At 40.2% G+C, this 23,688-nt stretch overlaps 1 protein-coding gene across 11 annotated transcripts in view; it reads left to right on the forward strand.

Moving 5' to 3' along the window:
• Window positions 1–9,818, forward strand: part of FCA (flowering time control protein FCA) — a 56,843-nt gene extending 47,025 nt beyond the window's left edge. For all 11 annotated transcript variants that reach the window (XR_015692075.1, XR_015692074.1, XM_087685915.1 and 8 more), the window contains one exon: window positions 9,249–9,818. Coding sequence is in view for 9 of the 11 variants with exons in the window: in XM_087685915.1 (XP_087542041.1) it covers window positions 9,249–9,256 (8 nt within the window). In the remaining 2 variants the exon portion in view is untranslated. The remainder of the gene's footprint in view (window positions 1–9,248) is intronic.
• The last annotated feature ends 13,870 nt before the right edge of the window (window positions 9,819–23,688 follow it).

A 23,688-nucleotide genomic window follows, 5' to 3' on the forward strand; every position in this document is an offset into this window, starting at 1 on the left:
CTGCGGATCTCATGCACATTTCTGAAGGGTGGCCGTGATTGTATTGCCTCAACCTTTGCAAGGTCTATGTGAAAACCATTAGTTGATACAATATGCCCCGAAAAGTGGATTTCATGCAAGAAGAATTTGCATTTCTTATCATTGATAACTAGCCTATGCTCACACACTTCATTGAATACATTGTTCATGTGTCTTCTATGCTTTGTCTCGTTCTTTGAATAGACAGTCATGTCATCAAAGAAAGTGTCCGCAAGTCTTTTATGTGGCCTGAAGATGCGATCCATCATCTGATTAAAAGTGGCAGGAGCATTTCTAAGCCTAAAAGGCATAACAAGAAGCTTATACAATCAAAAGATGACTTGAAAGCTGTCTTAGGCACATCTTCCGGTCTAATGCGTATCTGATGATACCCACTTTTAAAATCTATACGATTCAATATGGTTGTTTCTTGCAATCTATCTATAACATAATCGATCCGAGGAATCGGAAAGCGATTCTTTATTGTGATTTTCTTTAGAGTATGATAGTCAATGCACATATGCCATGAACCATCCTTTTTTTGCACCAACGACATGGTAGAACAAAAAGAAGATGAGCTAGGCTGATCAACATGAACTCTTTTTCTAACTTCTCATTCACTTGACTCATAATCTTCTCCTGTTGAGTTGCAGTGACTCTGTATGGAGGCTTATTAGGCGGGCTATTTTTAGGGATAAAATCTATGCCATGATCTTCTGGCCTTTCAGGCGGTAGTTGCCCTAGAAGTGACCAAGAGAAGTAATCAGGATACATTTTCAAAAATGACATGCGATCCTTCTTTAACTTAGACATGTTCTCAATATTCTCGCTATCATATTTATCCTTAGTAAAAATCAAACACATTGAAAGATGATTTTTCCTTACTTTAAAAATGACAGCTACAAATACAAGAGAGACAGGTTCACCTTTGAACTTTACATAAAGTATAAGTACCTTTTCTTTACATCGAATAGTGATCTTTTTTGCACGAGAATCAATCATGGCATGCATATGGTGATACCATGGCATACCAAGGAATACATCACAACCCTTAAGTAGAGGAAGAACTCTTCGTTGTCTATATATCCACATATATGCACTGAAGCTTTCCAATGAGTGGTATGACAGACTTCGCGTGGCATTTATATATCATTTCAACTTTTCCCATGGGTTTCATCTCATCTTCTCTGATGTTTAGTCCGGCGGCCATATAACCAAAGATAAAGTTGGTGTGTGCATCATTATCAAGGAAAATCAATGCATGTTGACCTCTAATTTTGTCCCATGCCCTACACAACTCAGGAGCATCATCATTAGGCTGATCACTAACAACATTGGGCACCAATCCTACTGATGGTCTGGGCTTCTTTCCTTTAGAATCTCCCCAATTTTTTGATTTTCCAGTTTGCTGCCTAGTGAAATAGTCCCTTGCAATGTGACCCTCGTGTTCACAAATACAACATTTATTTACAACCATTAATTTCCTACATTCTCCCAATGTTTTGGAGTCTTTTCTTTGTTGTCTTGGCCTCTTTACAGGTTAATTTTCGGATCTGTTCCGTTTCTTAGCCTTCAACAACTTTTTATTTGGCTTCTTTCCACTCTCTAGGAAGCTCGAATCCTCTCCACGCAACAAAGTATCGGTTGTAATAGTAGTCTCTATGAGCTAAGACTTGTTGGACACGGTGGATTTAAAGCAAAAATCCTTGATTCCTTTGGGCAGCCCACAAACATATTTTTCTACTTGCTCATGAAGGGGTATGGGGTAATAAGAAGTAATAGGGAGCAATGCATCCCAAAACTTCTTATTATATTGCTCCAAATTTTTACATTCGTTAGTGTCCAACGTATTCTAAGTTGTCATAATGTCCACCTCAAAGATACTTGTCAACCATAATATTTTCTTGAATTGTATCCACATTGATGGTGCTCTACCTTGTATCAAAAGAGTGGACCACCATTGTAATGCATTTTCTTTCAAGAAAGTGGTTGTCTTTTGAATCTTCAAGGACTTGGTGAAGTTTCTCCTTGAATAGGTTGCATCAAACTACATAATGAAAGTCAAAGCTTTTAGCCTATCTTGTGCACCACTAAAGAACTCGAACTTCATTGCTTTTCGACCCTCATATGATGTCTTTTACTGTCCCTATGGGTGTTAAGTTGTCATACATTGGTTGCTGTAAAAGGGTTGCATTTGTTGAATTTACATCAAAACCAACTCCAAACGAAGCATTTTCATGATCAAGATTTGCTGAATTTGCATTAAAACCAATGCCAAATGGAGCATTTGCATGATTAACATTCATTCCTTGAGCCCTATAAGCATTTGGGGGTATAGACACCAAACATGCTACTTTGTATCCCGGGCATCAAACTAATGCTACCACACATAGGATTTTGCATACTTTCAGCTATACCCGAATACATTGGGCGTTGCATACCATGCATTGGTTGCTGCATACAATAGGGATTTGTGCCATAGAGTCCCGTATGCAGTCTCTGTCCAACCATAGCATGAAAAATTGTACTCCCATCAAAATATTCAAGTTGCCCCAGCATGCCATGGATACTCGACTGTGCAAAATCCATGGGATTGCTACTTCTGTGATGGCCTTGCATTTGCATTCCTTGCCCTGTAGGTATCAATTGTTTTGTTTCATTAGCATCTTTGGAAGCTTCAAATGAAGGGTTTGGTATTATCTTCGGTGCACCTTGCTCTCTCGAAGGTGTTGAAGACATCTTCTTCTTTTTGCCTTTGTTGTCCTTCTTTGAAGCATTCAAAAATTGGGTAAATTGAGGATCATTTTTTCAATTCAGTAAAGAGATTTGTTGCTATCCTCATCCGATTCTTGAACTGGTCATCAAGTTTCTCTTCACTTTACTCTTTATCAGCCTCATTGTACCTTAAAGGCCGTGCATCTTGTCCAACAACAACATTTTCAGCTTGTTGTCCATGGTCTGAGCCTTGTTGAAGGCTAGGCATTGCATTTCCTTCATTCCCTTGTGAATGTCATATTGAGAGGCATCATTACTGCTTGAGTCCATCTCATTGTATGAAGACATATTACTGTAATTTCTCTGCTAAGAGCAAAAATCAGCACCAGCATAAAACTTTGGCTTGCAATTAGGTGCCTTGAGCCACCAAATCAAGGGATTTAGTAGTACCCCGGCCATGGAACCATGAAACCAGCCTTCCTTCCGTGGATGGGTTGTAATTTCTTGATTACAACCTAGTTGCAGCAGTAACATTTATTACACAACTGAGAAATGCAGAATAACTTACAATTTTGGACAATGGACACCACCTTGTTGGTCCCAAAACTGGCACCCCTTTCGGTATTTCTTTAAATTAATTGAAGAAGAAGTTGATGTACAATGGAATTTTCCCAATCCCTTTCGGTATATCAATCTCCCTTGCTGCCCAAAATGACCAACATTTCTTCAATTTGATTTGCCTCTTGATTGAGGCAGGTCAATTGGTCCTTAACCGTTTGATACATATGAAAAATGCCCCAAATTCATTGATTTGCTGGTCCCTCCACTTGAATTTGACTGAAAATAACTTCAGCCCTGATGAATCCAAGTCTTGGAGCTTCCAATTTTTGGCACGGTTCTCGAAGATGTTACTAAATGCTAATTTTTGCTGCAAATTAGGGTTTACAGTAGGAAAATCTGAAATTTGTCAGCCTCTGGTGATCTCAATGTTGTAATCTTCGAAGCAAGGCTGTAGAAAGGTTGGGAGATGGAAGAGAATGCTGAAGAGAGAGAACATTCAGACTTTATTCTCGAAAAACTGAAGAAAACCAGTCATTTATTATTTTTATCCTATCTCAACAACTTGTAGATGTTGTCACCTCGTGTTGATTGGTCTTCTCCTATCCTTGCCTGATTCAGAAGATCCTCCAATGATCTAGATTAGAGCAAGGTACCATTCGATGTCACTTCTCTAGTGGCACCAACTGATACTTATGGCCAAATAAATTATTTAGGTCAATAATTGGCTCAACAATTGGCTCTAGGTACCACCAAGTACGTGTGTGGCATAATTTATGGTAACTTTTGCCCTTGACATCTCATGATTTTCTTGGGTTTGGGCTCGTAAATTTACTCTAATCCTAGTTGCATCTCAGATGTGCAACATTTACTTAATCATGGGATTAAAAATTAATCCACATGTTAAGTTAGGTTTCAAAAATACATGTCCTTATGATACATTCAATAGACATCTTGCCTTCAGGCAACTTGACTAAATCTCAAGGTTCATTTTTTGCCAAAGCATCACACTCTTTATCCATTGTTATACACCACTTCCCATCTTTGATTGCTTCTGTAAATGACATGGGTTCTTTGTAACTCATTACGTTTGTCATGTATGCAAAGTGTTTAGTTGAGTATCCCCTATAAGTAAATCAGCCAACATGTTTTTTTTTCCCTCTCTCTCTCTCATGCACGCGCTCTATGATCTTTGTAGTTCTGGTGCACTATGTGATTTGACTCTCATGAGGCGGAACATACCTTTGCTTAACACCAGATGTAATGACACAGGTATTTAAAATTCACTATCCAAGCTATCAGTGGAATCATATCCCAATGTCAACGGACTTGTTACATCATCAAATGAATTCTCTTTTTCCTAATCCATGTCCAATCTTTCCCTCACTAAGAGATCTATGTTAGTGGAATGAAAATCATGAGTGTATAATCGTCTTGTCCAAGGACTCACACTAGTAGATACATCATGTGTAGGATCAAACACCACTAATAGTAGCAATGTCTTGTGTCCCATTTTCAACATATGTACTTTTTGAAGTATCATCATGAGCTGTTACTTACTCAGACCATACCATAATACTAGCTCATCGAATACCACATCACGACTAATCAAAGTCTCACTAGTAGACGAGTCAGACGAATCATAGTACTTGTAAGCTTTGTGTTCTTGTGAGTAACCAATAAAGATAGGCTTCATTGCTTTTGGATCAAGCTTTTTGCCAAACACTTTCAAGTGTCTAATGTCAAGCTTATAATCATAAAGCTGCTCATATGGTGTCTTCTCATGTATGCAAGTTGTGGGTATCTGATTCATGACATAAGTACTTTAGCCCAGTAAGAAAGCGGCCTATACTTCTTATTCAATATTGCCTTGGTTGCTTCCATAATGACAATATTTTTCCTTTCAACTACTCCATTTGGTTGAGGAGTGTAGCTGCATGTCAACTATCTTTCGATCCCATGCTTAGTGAAATACTTGTCAAACTCCTTTGATACATATTCATCGGCACAATTAGTCCGTAGGCAACTCTTTCTTTGCAGGACATTGAAAATCCATAAAGCTGTCAAGAACTTTATCTTTGTGTTTTAGAATGTATATCGAAGTATATGTGTTTAAATCATCATCCATAAGGTCACATAATATCTAGATCTTCCAAGAGAGGCATTATGAGCAGGTCCCCATACATCCGAGTCAACATGGTGTAAAGATCTACTGTTCAGTGTATGTTTAACAAATGGAAATTGGGCTTGTTTTCCAAATTGAGAGATCGAACATACCTATCCCAAATCAGCATATTTGAACTTTGGCAATCTGGAAACAATATGCTTTTGCTGCATATTTTAAAGCCTTTCTACATTTATGTATCCAATGCATGGATGCTAGCTATCTATATCTTTGACACTAGTATCATCATGAGCAAACATTGCAGCTTTTAGTTCAGGAATATTTGCATCCAAGGTAAACATTTTTCCATGTCTTTTGCCTCTTGCAATCAGCTTGTAACCTTTGCCATATTTCTCTATAAAATAGCCATCTTTGTCAAATCGTACTTGCAGGTTTTGTTCAGCCATTTGGCCAAAAGATAACAAGTTTTTTGTGATCAATGGAACATACAAAACATCATCCAATTTCTTTTTCTTACCATTAGGCATAGCCAATGAAACAACCCTTATATGAGCTATGCCATGTTGAGTGTCATATCTATGCATACATAGCCATTTGTTCTAGCTTTCATTTCATCAAACCACTCCCCATGTGGTATCATATGGTTTGATGCTCTTGAATCAATATACCACATGTCATCTCACTTTTCTTGTTGAGTAGCCTTGTTCCATACATTAGTCATAGTACATAACATGTCACCACTCGCATGCTCTACATGACTTGACAAGGCTAGTGACCCTACTACCTGCCTCTTTGATTTGCTTGCTTCTTCTAGCATTCTTTATCTATGTGTCCATACTTCCCATAGAAGTGGCAATCCTTATTTTTGTTTGCATTTTCATGTGTAGTTTGTGATTCCCAAGATCCTTTACCTCTAGAGTTGGATCTCCCCCTCGCTCAGGAGTATCCACCATCTCTAGCATTATGTGCTTGTTGATTTTGCATATTTTGAGATGCATTTTGTTGAGTCCCTCGACCATGAAAGGACCCCCTACCACGGTTGCATGGCCTCTTTGATTTGAATAAAATACTGCATCTTTGCCTTTCGAGCTACTTGAGCTAGTAGCTAAACCGAGCTTAACCTCTTCATGTATAAGCAATGAGACTAGCTCATTAAAGCTGGGCATCTTAGATCTCACTGATATAGGCATGTCGAACGACTTGTATTTAGGTCCAAGACCATTCAGGGTCATTGCAACCAAATCCTCATCCTCTACTTCAGTTCTGATAGTTGCTAACTGATCAACAATGGTTTTAATCTTTGGTACATACTCCTAGATGGAGTGTTCTTTCCTATCCATGGTATTGAACTTGTGTTTCAGCTATAATATCTCATCAAGATATTCCATGCATCTTCAGGTGTCTTGCAGCTCATAATCTACATTACCATGGCATCTGAAATACACAGCGAGAGCCAATGCAGGACTCTATGAGCTCTTTCCAGCCAAGCATGATGTGCTCTAAGCTGTTCAACATTTGGGCTCTTTTTTGGAAGCTTGGGTTCAGCTTCAACATCTGTAACAAGATCCCAATACCCTTTGCCAATCTGGAAAATTTCCATGTGGAAATTTCATACTACATAGTTATTATTATTGTCTTTTCATATTGCATATTTATTATTGTCCAGCTTCTGACCCACTATTTGTGTAATATTCCTTGCAAACCAAGTTAATCTTTCACTGATCAAGATGCTTGTATAATACCTAAGTACAGCATGTACATCCTTTTGTACCTTGCAACCAGTTCAATATAGCTCATCTAAACATGTTGCAGATATCAGTTCACAAATGAGAATCCCAAAAACTTTCAATCTAGTATAAATGTGCCACTGCTCAAACAGGACAGTTTCAGTCCAAGAGTTTACAGCAGTAAAATTTCTGCATTAACCAGGGTATTTTAGCTCACACACGTCAAACATCTCCAACCATATGCAATAACATCTAGGGTAGTATTGCATGTAGATAGCATTGACTGCACAGTGGACATGTAGGTATGCCTCAACATCCAGTGACAGACACAGTCTGTAATAACCAGCAATATAAACTCTGCACATATCCAAGTATTCTCAGCTCAAAACATCTTCAGATCATAGTAGATGTGCCAATGCATATGAGAGTCAATACATAGCCATAGAAGCATCATTGCTCGTCCGGTCTTCAAGTAACAATGTTAGATATGCTTCTCACAGGCTGTAAACAGCCACCACTCTGTTGTAACCAGTAGTAAGCTGGTCCAGATCTAAGCATTCAATGCTTAGTACATCCCACAACTCATCCACAATTCATGTGACAAGGTCCAAGCATTTGCAGGTACCAACCAAGCTTCAATATGCTCCAAGATTTCAAGTGTAATCTGTCAAACTTCGAGGACAGATTTTAGCTTGCGAACACACTTCAAACCTGAGCTTTAGGTCCTTATACTTGTGCCTCTAAGTACACATGAATGATGCCACATTAGTTGCCAACTATCCACGTAATGTTGGATATGCCAAAGTCGAGCAATGATTGGCTGAAATCCTATGATTATATGATAGCCATAAAACAGGTGCAAATTCCCAGCTCCACACTGATTTCTGGAGACCATGTTGCTGCTGCTAATGACCTTCTAATGGGCTCTCACAAGTGCTATATGTCTTGTTACTAATGAGCGTAATGTTGGATATGCCAAAGTGGAGCAATGATTGGCTGAAATCCTATGATTATATGATAGCCATAAAACAGGTGCAAATTCCCAGCTCCACACTGATTTCTGGAGACCATGTGGCTGCTGCTAGTGACCTTCTAATGAGCTCTCACAAGTGCTATATGTCTTGTTACTAATGAGCTTCAAGTGGCCCTAAATGATGCTGACAACCACTCGTTGACGCTGCCCATTTAACCCTGAAGAAAATAGGCACAATCTAGACCACATGATGCTGATCTGGTGATGAAGGTGCTGGTCCTTTTTAGCTCATTCACAGGCTGCAGTCAAGGCCAATGATCCCTTCTTACAAGCCTCAATAGGCTCTATCAAGTGTAGGCCTTAAAGACACTGATACATACCATTCCAGGTGCAAGCTATGGCTGTCAATGCACCTCTACCGGGTTCCTTCTTCAAGCTGCAGGTCAAGGGCACTTTTCAGCTTTTGCTCACTACTACATAAGGCCTTCCAGCTCTGATACGAAGGGAAAGATGCAGAGAGAGAGAGAGAGAGAGAGAGAGAGAGAGAGAGAGAGAGAATCTCAAAGAGCAGAGTGCTCTCAATAGTTTTCTTCATTATTCATTGAGTAACCCACATACTACACACAACTACAACAGAGTGCAAACCATAATGCTAACCTAACGGCACTCCTAACCAAAGTTAGATCCTGACTCACTTATTGAGGTTGGACAAGTAGTTGGATAGATGAGCTTGATTTTTCACAATCACAAAGTTCTGCACACTGAATAAATAAATTGTGTAGTCATCCTGCACGCTGAATAAGTAAATTGTGTAGTCTTATGTACATGATGTGGAGGTAAGTTCCCCGCTTAGAACTATTGATGTGGCCATGCTAGAGTATGTTGGCTTCTGTGGGTAAGACAGGTGTGATCCAGTCCTTATCACAAGAAATAGGTTCTCTCTCTTACAAATGACCCCTCCTTCGGGAGTATCTTATGTCATGTCTGATGTTGGCTTGAAAAGTTTTGAGGTATGCGTTAAAGCATGATCGGGTTTTGGATCTATGTCATGGTTGCAGATATGCATGAAGAGTTTGCTTCGAGCTGATTCAAGATATATATATTATTAACACCTTTTGTTTTACAATGGCAGGAACCTGAAGAGTTTTGCAGAGTCCTGTTATTTATGAGGAAGGGTATAAGATACCCTGATGAATTTTTGCAGATGTTTTTTAGTGCTCTTATCGCTAGGTATGAAGGGGCAGCATAGATAATCACATGTATCATTGTTTTCAGAACAATTTCATTTTCACTGTACGCTTTATTGAGCCTTGGAGCACATAGTTATGAAATGAAGTCTTGATAGTACATGGGTTCTTGGCCGACTTGAAATACTAGAGATGATAGGATGAACAGGCCTGAGCATTGCGGTTCAGATGATTTCAAGCCAGGTTGAGCCTTGGGGTCTTATGTACATGAGCAGATTGGGGGAGAAGGGTTGAACAACTGGTGGTTTTCTAAAGTGCACGTGCCTAGCAATATGCACTGCCTCTGGGTTTGATACTTTCAAACATCAAAGGTGTTTGAAAATGCTTTTATCAGGAAGACAGGTTACAGTCTATTTCAGTCTAGAACCCAAGTTATTACCTGTCTGCATTTTTGTATTTGACTCCTTAAAATTGGGAAAGTTAGCAAGAATTAAAGTTAAGCACAATTTAGTAAAGTTGAAGGGATAATCTGAGAGGGTGATGAAAATGGAAATTATAATTTGAGTTTTGAGAGTTTTTTAAAAAGTGAAAAGTTATATTATATTATATTATCAAAAGTAAAGAAGTGTAAGGATTGGATTTTGCCTACTTTTTGCAAAAAAGCTTAATCCAGTGTTGAGAGCGCAGTTTCTAAGTCATAACAGAGAGGGAATCAAAGAGGTCTCTGCATCTATCCATGGGTATCAGCAAGGGCCTCTGCAGAAAGTAACTTCATTCCTGATCCTCCAGGTAAACTTCAGGGTTAATGCTCTAATCAAGTCAACCAGTTCCAGGGACTGGTCACCAAGACCTTCCTTATCTTCAAAAAGTCCAGTTTTCATTCTTGAAGCATCTTTACATTGGCAGCTCTAATCTAAGTCAACACTTGGTTTCCTTCCAAATGGGCTTGACTGGATTCCCAGGGGTGGACAGTAGTCTCCTCTATCTTGCACAGGGTGTGGCTAAGATAGAAGTGACCTTTGCCAGCAGGCTTCTGACATTTAGTTTATCGTATTGGCGGACCTTTCAGAGGAAGGTATTGAGCTTGTTTGATAGTATGGCTTCCCAAATGTGTTGTCCTTTTCTGCCTGATGACCATCTGCGCCAATGAAAACTGTGTTTCCCAAGATGGCCAGACTTAAACGAATAACACGAGGAGAGGTTTTTGAGCAGATCTCTGTGATTTTTGCAGTGCTATAGCTTTTTTCCACTAGGAACTCCCAAGTATCTTAGCAGGGTGGAGGCGAATTGGCTCAATGAAAGTGGGCCAGCTGCTTTGAATTTGTTGCTTTTGAGTTTCTTATTGAGCTGAAATTTAAATATTTTAGCAGTAGGGGTGCATTCTGCCTCCAAGGATATCATGTTTTGAGTTTCTTATTGAGCTGAAATTTAAGCGTTTTAGCAGTAGGGGTGCATCCTGCCTCCAAGAATCATGGGTTTCATACGATCATGAGTATCATAGTTGAGTAGTTCATGTACCACTTAATCTTCATCAACGGACCATCTAATGTGCTATGTAAAAGCTGCATTGGATCCAGTGCAAGTTGTGCTATGTAAAAGCTGCATTGGATCCAGTGCAAGTTGTGCTATGTAAAAGCTGCATATGGAGAATATATGTCTTGATGCTTCTTAGTTGATCGATGCTGCGTCTACATATTTTTAGTGTTAATTATTTAGTACAGGGGCTTTTTTTAGCACCTTGTTTACAAACCGTACATTGGAGTTGTATAGATGGAGACTTTTTAAAAAAAAAATCATCAATACCCTTTATGTGCTTTAAGTTGATGTTGTGAATGATTTCATATACCTTTTGCGATATACCTATTATAAGTGTATTTTACTGAGACCGACAACTTAAAAACTTAAGATGATCTATATCTGAAGCTCATCTTTCAAGCAAGGTCTTTCATAGCTCACATTGATGGGTTTGGGTGTTCTTTCTAAAGTTTTGGCTCTTATGCACAATTTTGGTGCATCTAAGAATGGTCTCAAATTTGGATGGAAAGGAAGCTTCTTTGTGAATTGAATTTTAAGTTAGGTATTTGTTGAAGAAGGATGCTTAGGTGGTGCCTAGAATCTCTTTTAGTGTAGCTACGAATTTCCTCAATTATTGTTGATGGTGTTTTCAAGTGTTAACAATATGTTGTTTTGTAATGATTTTCAATCTCTAAATTAGTGCTTTAGACTGGAATCCTAAGTATTAGATCACCATACAAAAAATTGTAAGCCCAAGTAAAGGTTGATGAGGAGGATTCTATGAAGTTAGCATGTAAATGGTCTCAATGGTAACACGTATGTTGAAATTGTGATGTTGCAATTGTTATTACTCTTATAAGTGGTTTACCAACAATTGATAATTGGGATTATTAGGAGTATTGTCACAAATCCAAGCTCAAACTTGTAGACCGATGATGTTTTTGATAGGATTTTGGATGGTACTCTATTGTTCAAAATCTCATTGTGGAACATATTGATTTGAATGAGATGTCTTTTGTGTTTCTTGATCTTGCAAAGCAATGCAAATTATTTTGCTCATTCATGCCTATCGAGAATTGAATGAAAGAATTGGACTCAACAATGCAGGTTGAGTTTAGGTTATGTATATTGATAATTGATGATGGCATCTTTGACATTTCTTATCATTTGGTGTTAGTCCAAAGTATCTTGATGTCTGGACTTGCTAGTAAGCATTTGGATTGTAGCAAATCTCATCTAAATCGGTAGATTGTTCACATTCTTTAAATTTCTCATCATGTCATATAGGTTGTGTCTAGTAAGAAATCAATAGCTATAGTGGAATATATATATGAGTTTCCAAGAATTGCTAGCTCAAGTGGTAGTGAAATGGTATAATAAAACCAAGGTCCTTGGTTCCATTCTCGGTAGTAGTGCAACCTATGCTATAAGATGTTGATTATGGCTTTGCTTGCTTGGCCACCAAGATGGACATTATATTGTGACCACTCATAAAACGTGTGGTCAAGGGCTTAGGTGTCCCTTAACCACAAGTATCGATGTAAGCCTCGATATTCAATTAATACAAAATCATTTCACATCTAATATATATAGGAATTGCCCAAGCATCACTTATGATATTGTGATTATTTAGAATGGCATGTAAAGTGGATGGCTTGGTCACTATGTTGTAGAATTGCAAATATTAGAATTGCAATACGTTTTTAGTTGGCATTTATTCAAATTAGTGTATTTTTATTATGTTTAAACAAGTTTTAATGGATTTTGGAATTGTATTGTTATTTGAGGAATGTGTTGACCTTTGGGCAAGATGTTTGGATAGAGTTTTTCATAGAAACCAAACTTGTTTTAATATTTGATTTTTGGATTTAATTACCTTAAATAAATAATGTTTATATTTTTTATTTTGAAAGAGGTAAAATCCTTAGAATATTATTAAATGTTTTAACATTAATGCACATCTAATGCTCATAAAAGTACAAAACAAGAAATTGATTTATTAAATTCTTAGATAGTCATTCATCTTTTGGATGGGTTGGATGGTTTTTGAGGTCCATTGTTATCATTTGACTTGTGCCATGGGTGGGATGGTTAGAGATAAATTCTAATTTATTCAACAAAAAGAACACGTGATTACACATATGATATGTCATGACATTTTAATTTAGTTAAGATGGGTGCTATAACTTCTTCAAAATATGCTTCCATTTAGTAGAATTTGTACTTTAATTGATAATCTTACATGTACCTCAATTTGCCACTTTTTCTTTCACTTCAAAATAAAGGTTCCAATCTTTGTTTGCGATATTTTTTATGAGAAACTTGAGAGTTGTATGAAGATGTATGCAAATGAGAGATATCTCTAGCAGCAAAATGTGGTTTCGATTATAATTTCTTATAATCTTTGTCTATATATGGTCAATTATGGGTTGATATATTATTGTAGGCTTTAGTAAATGTTAGTTTGCTTGATATTTCTTGTACATGTTTGTGAGTGTTATTTTTTGCAACCAATCATTGAAGTCAATGTTAAAATTGCTCATAAATATGAACAATCATTGATGTGGATATGCATTATATTATATTTCCTATTATTCATGTTAGTGTTATTATTGACATATTTAATGATTTGTAAAGTAACAATATGTATGCTTTTGCTTGTATTGTTTCTACACCTATTCATAGGTATTTACTTTTATGTGTAGTTCTTTGTTTTGCTTCAAATGTTTTTACTATCTTACCATAGTATAGAGCTATTCCATGTCCAATGGTAAAAGTTAGCAAGTTAAAGTGAGAAATAAGTATGTGTCATTGGATGTGTTTCAAGAAATCATAGAACATTGGTTCTATAATATCTATGTATTTGTAATGTCACGGAAGTGCGGGTGCAATTTATTTGTATTCAAGTGTTTTGAGGTGGTCTCATGCAAAACTTTGTTTTCGTATCCCTCTTGGTTTTTGTTTCTAGTCTTCTTGTTATTTCATTACTAAAGGGTCCATATGTATGTGCTCTTTTTGAATTGGGCTTAACTAGTGCTTCACACACAAGGGACACTAGGCCGCTTCTTTGTAGTAGCTTCGCGCTATTGTGAATCTATTATGAAACAACATTATTTGTTAGCCATGCAAATCATTGCCTCTTTCGCCTATGCTTTGTCTCTCTTTACAAGTTTATGCTCTCTCTCTCTCTCTCTCTCTCTCTCTCTCTCTCTCTCTCATAGATTTGCCTTACACTTATTATTTACATGAAATCTAACAATAACTCACCAAACACAAAAATATAGCAAATCAAGGATGCTAAGATATCAAATGTCAACGAAAAAGAGGACCTCTAGATTAGCTAATCAAAGTGAAGCTTTCTCTTTCTCCAAGAATGATTTAAGACATTTTGAAATGCACGCCTAACATGGGTGGGTGATCTTACAATGTGCTATTGCATTGGTATGGTAGATCATGAGCCAATCTCTTCTCTCATTGCACCCATAATCGAAGAATACCAAATGTAGAATAAATACCATTAGAGTGCAATTGATAGAGATAGTATCATTACATTGTATGCACCTTTCAAAATAAAAATGCGACCTTGATGTGTGGTGACAAAGGACCCATGTGTATCTTATTTGTGTGAGATCGTTTATACTTGTAGTTTTGGACAAGGGTAGCCAAGTGAATATGAGAACATTGAATATACCCTACATGTGAGATCTCAATAAATAGGGGAGACATAATGTCTATATTTGGATTAAACTCCATGTGCTCTATGATTTTAGCTTGAGCACTTCTAACAGCATGGTTAGTAATAACTCATAGAGTACATTGTAGAGACTTCTAATGCTTAGAAGCTAGTAGGTAATAGCCATGAATTGGAATATGCATATGTAAAAGTTAAGCAAAAACCTAAGAAAGAGAGATCCAAATTTAGAAACCATTTGCAAACACTTCACAAAGAATCTCTAAAATACCTAAAGCAAGTGGTAGCAAGAGGATATGAACAAAATAAACCTTAGGAAAAAAGTATTTTATATCAATGTGCTTTCTAAAGTACATCCTTGTAAAAGATATTTGTAGTAACATTTGTAGCATCTACATTTTTTTCTAGCAAGTCTTTCATACCATATGATGATTTTACCCTTGAAAATGTTGCATATAATTAACGATAAGTAAAGATTGGTGATTTCAAACGAAGACCAAGAATAAAGAAAGTTTGGCCTCGTGACTTTTTGATTATTGTAGCAAATTCTAGTTGAATAGGAAATTACATTTGTTTCATTGTAAATGGAAAATACAAATTGCTAGGAATGAATATAATTCTTAGAGTAAAAACTCTTTCACCTATGTTTGTCTTAATAATTATCTTTGCATATATCAACTTTCTATTAAGATGCTTACATATCAATCTTTTGCCATTATACCATCCCTTTCTTGGATTCAGATTTCTAAGAAGAATTATAGGTGCATTATTTTTGAATAGTAAAACTTGAGGGAATCCACCTCCCAAATTTAGGGTATACAAGTACTCCATGGAGTTCACAAATAAGTTATTATCTATCTCTGCATTTAATTTACACTATACAATTGGGTAAATTCTCTTTGACATCAATTGCAATGTAGGGTGATTGTTGGTGCCAACCTCTATATTGTCCAATGCAAGAATGGAACAATCCGTAAAGTATGTTTCAAAATCAATCACATTAAACAATTTTTTATATACAATATCAACCAATGCTTCAATGGATTGTGTTTTCGACACCATGTTAGATGCAATGTGCAACTTTTCACAATCATCTGCAATAACAATCCCATCCCCTATTGCATGCAGCAATGAAATTATAATCCTTTATACCACTGTTTTTAGAGAGTATTAATACCTTAACATACTGATGATACCCAAAGAAGCATAAAACAAGGCACAAAAATATCCATACATACATCACATATCGATTTTTTTACAAAGAAAATAATAATCACATTGTTGCAAAAGCACTAAAATACACCCTATATGAGGGGTCCATATCCATCAAACTAAATTGTCTACATAAGAGTGCACATGCATGCACGTGGGAGCTTTTGCTCAATCGCCAAGATCCATGGACCGCTTATTGTTTTAAGTGTTCAAAGCCGAGCACTAATGGCTACCTTTCACATAGCCGACGCACCATTCATATCTATGAGTGCAGTGAGCTTACCTCCATGCCGATCGATTTACCTCCTCTCCCGCGCACTCCGGTAGCTCCACGATCCATATGCAAGCTTCACGATCCATATTGTTTTAAGTGTTCCAAGCCGAGCACTAATGGATACCTTTCACATAGCCGACGCACCATTCATATCTATGAGTGCAGTGAGCTTACCTCCATGCCGATCGATTTATCTCCTCTCCTGTGCACTCCGGTAGCTCCACGATCCATATGCAAGCTTCAAGCAAGCTCCATCCTCAAGCTCCACGCTTCAAGCTCCATCGTCGCGAGCAAGAGAAGAGAAGAGAAGAAGAGAGGAGAAGATGGAGAGCTTCTCCTCCTCGGTCCCTCACCCGCACACACTCACTCCCTCACACTCCCTTTCTTAAGCACAACCTCAAGCAAGCAAGAAAGAAGAAGAAGAAGAAGAAGAGGAGAGCCACTTTTGGCCACACACAAGAATGAGCTTCTCATTCACTTTTCAACTTTATATACAAAACCCTAAATCCCTTTTGGGCAGTCATCCCCTTATCCCCTTTTTTACATGGCCGGCCGTGGCCTAGGCCCTTTTTTCCATTGTCCTCCTATCTTCCTAGCTTCTTTGCTACCGCCCATCTACCTTTACAAATTGCACGGATAAGAGCCAGGCACTCTTAAAATAGATCATGGTGCACCTTGCGCTTTTTTACAAAAGTATTGACTTGTGCTTTTTCTTGTGCGCCTTTTTTCTTTATTTAGGACTTTTCTGCACTTCTTGTGTTTTCATATTTTTCTTGGCGCGCCTTCATCTTCTGTTTCACTTTTGCCTTGGCCTTGTCTTTTGCTTCAGCTTTTCCAAAATTTTCACCTTTGTTCGTTTGAGGGTTAACATTACCCCCCTCCTAGACGAGTGCTAGCCCCATGGCACTCACTGTCGTAGGTAGTAGGCTTTGGCATGCACCGAAGACATGGATGGAAGGGACATTTGTGGTTGTCGTGAAGGAGTATTGATGGTGGTGCGGAGAAAGGTCGTTTGGGGCACATTGTTGGCCTGGGTGGCTGGTGGTAGGGTTGTTGGAGTTGATGGTAGGGTTGTTCTCTATTGGGGATTTCACTGATGGCCAGCACAAGTATTGGTTTGTTGGGGATTCTACACATGATGATTCTTGGCGGGATTGCAGGATGATTAAGGATAAGAATTTAGAGGTGAGTGTCGATGAAGAGTGAATGTCACTTTCGTTGGAGTTTTCAATACCTGCAATTGAAAACTCTCATATGTGGTCTTTCCCTAGGGGTAGTGCTAGTCGTCTTTATCGTGCACAAGACGTAGTTCAATTAGTTTGGGAGACAGGTCGAGCTCTAAGTAAGCTGAGAGAATTGTCATGCACTTGAGGACCCAAATTGTGTATATATTTCAGTGCAGATATTATGTGAGTGCTCGTGCATACTTAGATATTACATAGTTAGAAGACTGCGGGCTGGTTTCTCGTAACAACGTGTGGGTGAAGCAAAGTTGTCCATGTTGAGAAGTACACGTGAAGGTGTATGAGACATTCTTTGCGTTGTGACTACACAACGTAGCATATTTGAACTCAGGGGCACTGCACTTTTGATTAGCTGGTAGCTATTGGACCTGCGTGATGAGGACAGTGTACTTTTCATGGCCATTCGTGCAGTGCTTACCACGATTGATTGCAATGGTATTAAGACAGAGTGCAAGAGGGAATCGTGCGAATGGGTCAGGGTGACAAGTCTAACCATAGACAAGACAAGCTCCCTAGGTATGTTATGCTCTTGATGTGCCCTGAACAATTGTGGGTGATGTTAAAGGGCTAGGGGACTAGGGACGGAGGCAGTTGACCAAGGTCACTGAATGTACCGAATTTGAGGACCCCTAGGTGCTGTGTTATGATCGTGGGTGCTTCTTATCTTTTCGTTCTTTTCTTTTATTTTTTATTTTTTATTTTTTATTTTTATTTTTATTTTTATTTTATTTTCTCTCTTTTTTTTTTGGATTAGCCTAAGCACAACCATTGCAATATGTTGAGACTATCAACCTTTCAATGGGTTGGGAGATGTCGAGCTTCAAAGGCTCAGGAAATGGATATTACAGTGATGATTGTGCCCTAGCCTTGTTGTTAGAGAAGCAGTTGTTTGAGATGGGGAGATACACTTGAGATTTTGCAACCCTCTTTGGAACGTGCGATGTTGGTACAATTGAGGTAAGGGCTGCCGTGAGTGCCCGGCATAGAGTGAAACCCAGAACGAGAAAGTGGTTATGTCATGCTTTGGGCCATGTGATGTGGGTGATCGGCAAGGGTGATTTTCATTTTCAGCAGTGTGGCTTTGTCACGGCTCTTTGTGGGGTTGGTGGTCTTGCGGTGTCTTGGGTATTAAACACTTTCGCACAAAGACCTGCGTCATCCTGCATCCACTTGTCACTTCATGAGAGTATATGCAAGTCGCATGCATCAAGTACAACGAACAGATGCAATCATGTCAAGATATTACTTTATCAAAATTCTATGATGTTGACTACAATGCATATTCCGATGCTTGTTAAAGACGTGGCATATATTAGCAGTAGGTAAGAAAAGTGTATACAGGTGGGGAGTTTGCTCCTTTAACCATTTAAAGACAAAAAGTTATGGTAGGATGGCCTTTGTTAAGTAGCTTATATATCATAGGGGCTAATCTATTTGTACGAGGCGGGGCGAGTTCGGGTGGTCAGGCGACTGAGGGTCTGTTGGTGAGGGGCTCCTGTGAGGTTGGGCGGGGAAGATGTCGGCTGGGACCTGAATGGTGTAGTCCCTGGCCACAATTGTTTCCAGAATGCTTTTGAACAATGCATCAAATTCCTACTTGTCTCGAGCTGCCCTCTCCTCTTTCGAGCACTTGGTGCCCAAGTGTCTGGTGGGGGCCCGCACGATCGGTGTTGGCACGCCCCGTGTGCTCCCTTGAGCTTCTATTTCCCTGGCCTAGGGATTTTTTGTCCTACGTCCAGGGCGGTGTCACTTGGGGCCTCGTTTCTTTGCATACCTTTTAAGGGTAGGAGAGTAGCGTTCCGGCGGAGGAGCTTGTGTTGCATGCTCCCTCTGACGGGGGATAGCTTACTTGCATGCCAGCTGCACTATGTGGTCCATGATTGCTATCATAGGGGGACCTGCAAAATGCGAACCAAGGATTAGGCCCTGGGGCAAGATAAAACTATTCGCATGGAAAGGATTATACAGTGGGTTATCAAGCACATATGACGAGGAGGGGAGAGGTGAGGCATGCAGTGTTTGCTGTAGAGGGACGGCCCCCGTGATGATGTTTGTTTTGCCTCCATCCATTAGCAGATCTTGGCTTATGCTAAGTTGCGAGGACTGGTTGTCATGGAGTGGGGCAGGGCTCATCCTCGGGAGGATAGACTAAAAAAGGGGAAATGTGCATAGAAGGGGACGGTGCTCCATCTACACCATCAGAGATGTTGGTCAGGGTTTCCTATGGCAGCAATGAGGGTTGCATGCCCTCCACTTGGAGGCGGGAATGGTCACACGACTTCTAAATGTGTGGTGAGAGGAGAACCTGAGGAGCTCAGCCTATCAAACCCAACTCTTCTCCCTGCGCTTGACTATCATTGTTGATATTATCTATACAGGGTCACAAAATTCATTATGTATTTATGTACATGTTTACGAATCCATGTTACTTCACGAGGATAAAAACCAATTGTAGAACTCCGAATTGTACTGGAGTGTGGCACACGCATCCAGTACTACTCGTGGCAGCTTACTCAATAATGATAGATATTTTGCAACATCGAGTAGCATGGTACCTTGTCCGAGTCTACTGGCAACATGTAACTCTTCCTCAGTGAGAACCTTATCAGCCAAAGAGTTCTCTTGGCTAGTTCCAGCTAATTCCATACCTCAAATGGCAGTTAGCACTCAAAAGGAAGTTGGTGCCACATAGGTCAGGTCTCTTTGAGACCGCCATTTGGCCAATCGTTCCTCTGAGACTGTCATAATTTGAGCTCCTAGTTCGGCCATTGCAACATAGTTTTCAAACCAACATTTTTCAAATTGACTTGGACTCTTTGATTGTCGCTTTAGTTGCTCTATCTCTAAGAGATTTGGTTGGTAGAGCATATCATTGAATGTTATAGTTAAGCATAGTTCGTCGGCTTCCTCGTCAGAGGCGAGTTGCACGCGTTCATGCAGGAGCCTGTCATAGTGCTCGTCAAGATGTTCTTGCTCTTCCCAGGATAGGGGAAATGGCAAGTATTCTTCAAGCTGCTCCTTAGAGAATGCGTCCATGTCTGCAAGGACGTAGACACGTGCGAATACCCTGAGTTTAGTATCCAACACGGTTAAGCATTCTGCGGCCCTTCTATGTTCAACGAGGGCTTGCTCAATTTCTATCTTATGCAAGGTTCTAGGAGTTTCCCTAGGCTTTAGCATAGCTGGGGTCTCAGGCCTAGATGAGCAAGATTGGTCAACGCTAGGATTGCTTATGCTCTCAGGGTTTGTGCATTTTTCCTGAGGTTTTGCTGCTATTTTGTCATGGTTCGCCTCGGATGGGACTGGTATAGATTTGTCACCCTGTTGTGACAGTGTTGTATCCACTCTTGATTGGTCAATGTGAGTTCTATTGTCGGTGGATTGAGTGTTGCAAGCAGCCGTTGATGGTAATGACTGCTTTGATTTTTCAGAACACACGAATGTGTATGAGGTTTTACTGCTATTAGGAGAGACATCAATGGGTTCATTGGTGGATGGACTCGATGCTTTATTCCTTAGCTCTCCAGCGCTCTTGGTCTCAATGTTTTTGTTGTTTTCTCCTCTTTTCTTGGTCAATGAAGGTGCATACCTTAATGACTCAGGCCCTTGAACTAGGTCAGCCGTTGATGTGCTTGGTTGGGCCTCAGCTTTCCCCTTCTCTGGTGTGCCCTCATGGGACGTAGCTGCGACCTGCTGGACAGCCTTGTTAGGTTGATTGGTTAGATGTCCCATCTCCTTGGCCACATCTTTGAGAGGTTTCTCCTCAAGCCTAGGCTTTAGGTGCTTTGAAAGTACTAGAGTTGTTAAGGATACTAGTTGCGGCACCTCCTCCATAGGTGAACTGCTAAGGACGCGTTCCGCAAGGGTCGTTGTCACGGCCAAGGGTTGTGACTGCTGTGATCCCTGATTGGAAGTAGTAGTAGCTAGCCCAGTGGGCTGGCTACTCTTTGTGGATTGCGGTGTCAAGTCCCTAGGGCGATCGGAAGTGGTCGTGTCTTTTGTTGCCCTTTGAGCATTCACTTGTGTAGATTGAGCCTCAGCTGTTCTAGTCACAATAGATTGCACATGCATACCCTTGGGCCGAGAGTTATGGGTGGTGCCATGTCCCACCTCTTGGACATTTGGAAGCTTAGATGGAGATAGAGATTGGAATTGAGCAGCTGCCCTTGATGACTGCTGTTGTGCTTCTTGTGTCCATTTGGGAAAAGAGGGTGTAGGAGATCTGGAACTCTTAGGTGGACTTGGCACTAACTGAACGATTTGCTCGAGGCTGTTAGATGATTGTGCCATTTGCTTTGTTGAGCAATCAGCCTTGCCATGAGCAATGTTGTGCCTATGATGCCAGTTATCCTCTTGGGGAATCAAAGGCTCCTTGGACACTAGCAGCTTTTGCGTATCCTCAATGATTACATTTGATATCTGCTTGTCAAGCACGCTAGGCTGAGGATCTACCCTCTGATTAGTCCTGTTTGGTTTCTTGATTTCGACCGTGAGGGGCTTGGTCACTCCAACGTTTTTGACTCACGACTTGGTTTTTCATTTAGATCTCCTCGTATGCTTCTTTGCTCTTGATACGATCTGGCCTTCAATTGACAGAGGAGGTTTAGCAGGGGGTTTTGGCACCCAAATCCATCGGTTACCTGTGTAATACCCTTAAGCACGTAGCAACGCTTTGGATATCCATCACGGCATTGTGCTGACCCCAAAAGAAGCCCAAGCCTTCGTCTATAAGGCTTGGGCTTCTTTTGGGGTCTTCTACGATATTTGTAAGTCCAAAGGCCGTCCTTGGCATTGTCTCCTGACCTTCTTGTTTCAAGCATGGCCTCACACATTGGTTCTCGTTGTTCGACCTGTGCTTGTATCAACTCTTCCAACAAGTCCTTGCTCTCGTTAGCATGCTTGACTATTATGTCAGCACCTTCCTTGCCTTTCCCTCGAGGTTCGATGAGGTCACCCTTGTTAAAGGTTGTGACTATCCTCACACCCGGTAGTGTCAGGTGTATCCTCTGTGCTACATAGTTGGCCTCACACTTGGTCGCCCTTTTGAAGGGTCTTCCTAAGAGGGTTTCCTTTCTGCAATTAGCACTATTTGGAGGAATATGAAATAGGATAGACAAGCTTTCAGTTTCAATTGTTGCTAGGATTTTGCACTTTCCTATGAGTGCTTGTGGGTGTCCCCCATAAGGGCTAAGAGTTGCATTAGTTGCTATGAGCTCTGGTTGGCCTAGTAGGGTCCATGCTTCATAGGTCAAGATATTAAAATCTGCTCCTTCATCAATTAGAGCATCGATAGTGTGCTCTCTTTTTGCGGTGAGTTTGATCCTAAGATAAGCAGATGGTACTATGTCTTCGTATTTCGGGTATTGGCTTGTAAATTTAAGCCTTCTAACAAATGCCCTTGGATCCCCAACTGCACAATCAGATGTGGATTCTCCACTGATGTTGTGGATCACCTGTGCAGTGCTATTCAAGGTGCATCTATCATTAAGACTGTCATATCTAGTCATTCTCGCTGTTGTGGCTTGATGTTGTTGCTTTCTGCTTTGACTAGATGTAGTCCGAATGCAACATGTATGTGTTTTTGCAGTGTGGTCTTTTTGCCCTTGTTGGCTAGGTTGGCCCATTGAGGTTCTAGGGTCTCTGTTTGTCTCTGTTAGGGTATGGGCTTTTGGTTTCTCTTTTGCAAGTGAGAATCCATACTCGTATAGAGCCATTACTACACTAGGGTCTAATTTGGAGGACCTGTCACAGCACGCATTTTCTCTCCCCCTCGGCCCGCAGGGCCGTTATGGTAAATGCCATACGTGATTTGAAGGACCAAGTTTTGAACTACTTGCTCTAGATTTCAGCCCAGTGATAGATCTATGATGTGGTTTTGGCTCTATATGGTCTCTCGGTTAGTCTCAGGGTCTACATGTTAAAATTTGAAAAAATCCAAATTCGGCCCAACAGGTCCGAATTGCAGGGGCGGAATGCTTGATTCGGCCCATCCGAGGCCCGAGGGCTGAATGAGAAAGGGCCGAGTGTAACTAGTCTAAATGTCAAATTCGGCCAGTCTGAGTGTGGTTGTCTGAGGGCCGAGGGCCGGATGTCAACTTGTCTGAGTGGGGTTGGGCCGAGTTGGCAGGGCCGAGGGCCGAATTTCAAAGTTGGTCCAAATGCTTCATTCGGACGGGCCGAGTGAAAGGCGTTCAAGTGTAGTGGGCCGAATGGCCGAATGGTCTAAGGGTCGAGTGAGCAAAGGGCCGAGGGCCGAGTCAGGTGGGCCGAGTCAAGTGGTCCGAGTGGCAGTGGATTGAGGGCCGATTCTGAAACTCGGCCCAAAATCATCGTCACTCGGACGAGCTGAGCATGACATGATTTTTGCTGGACTTCAAAGAATTCGTCGCGTCGGGCGATTGAGGGCTTCCTACCCTACTGAGCACCTCCAAATCCAACCTACTCATGTA

This window comes from Lygodium microphyllum, chromosome 10, assembly GCF_053477565.2.
Source record: "Lygodium microphyllum isolate KBCC chromosome 10, Lygodium_microphyllum_v1.1.10, whole genome shotgun sequence".
Taxonomy (NCBI): domain Eukaryota; kingdom Viridiplantae; phylum Streptophyta; class Polypodiopsida; order Schizaeales; family Lygodiaceae; genus Lygodium; species Lygodium microphyllum.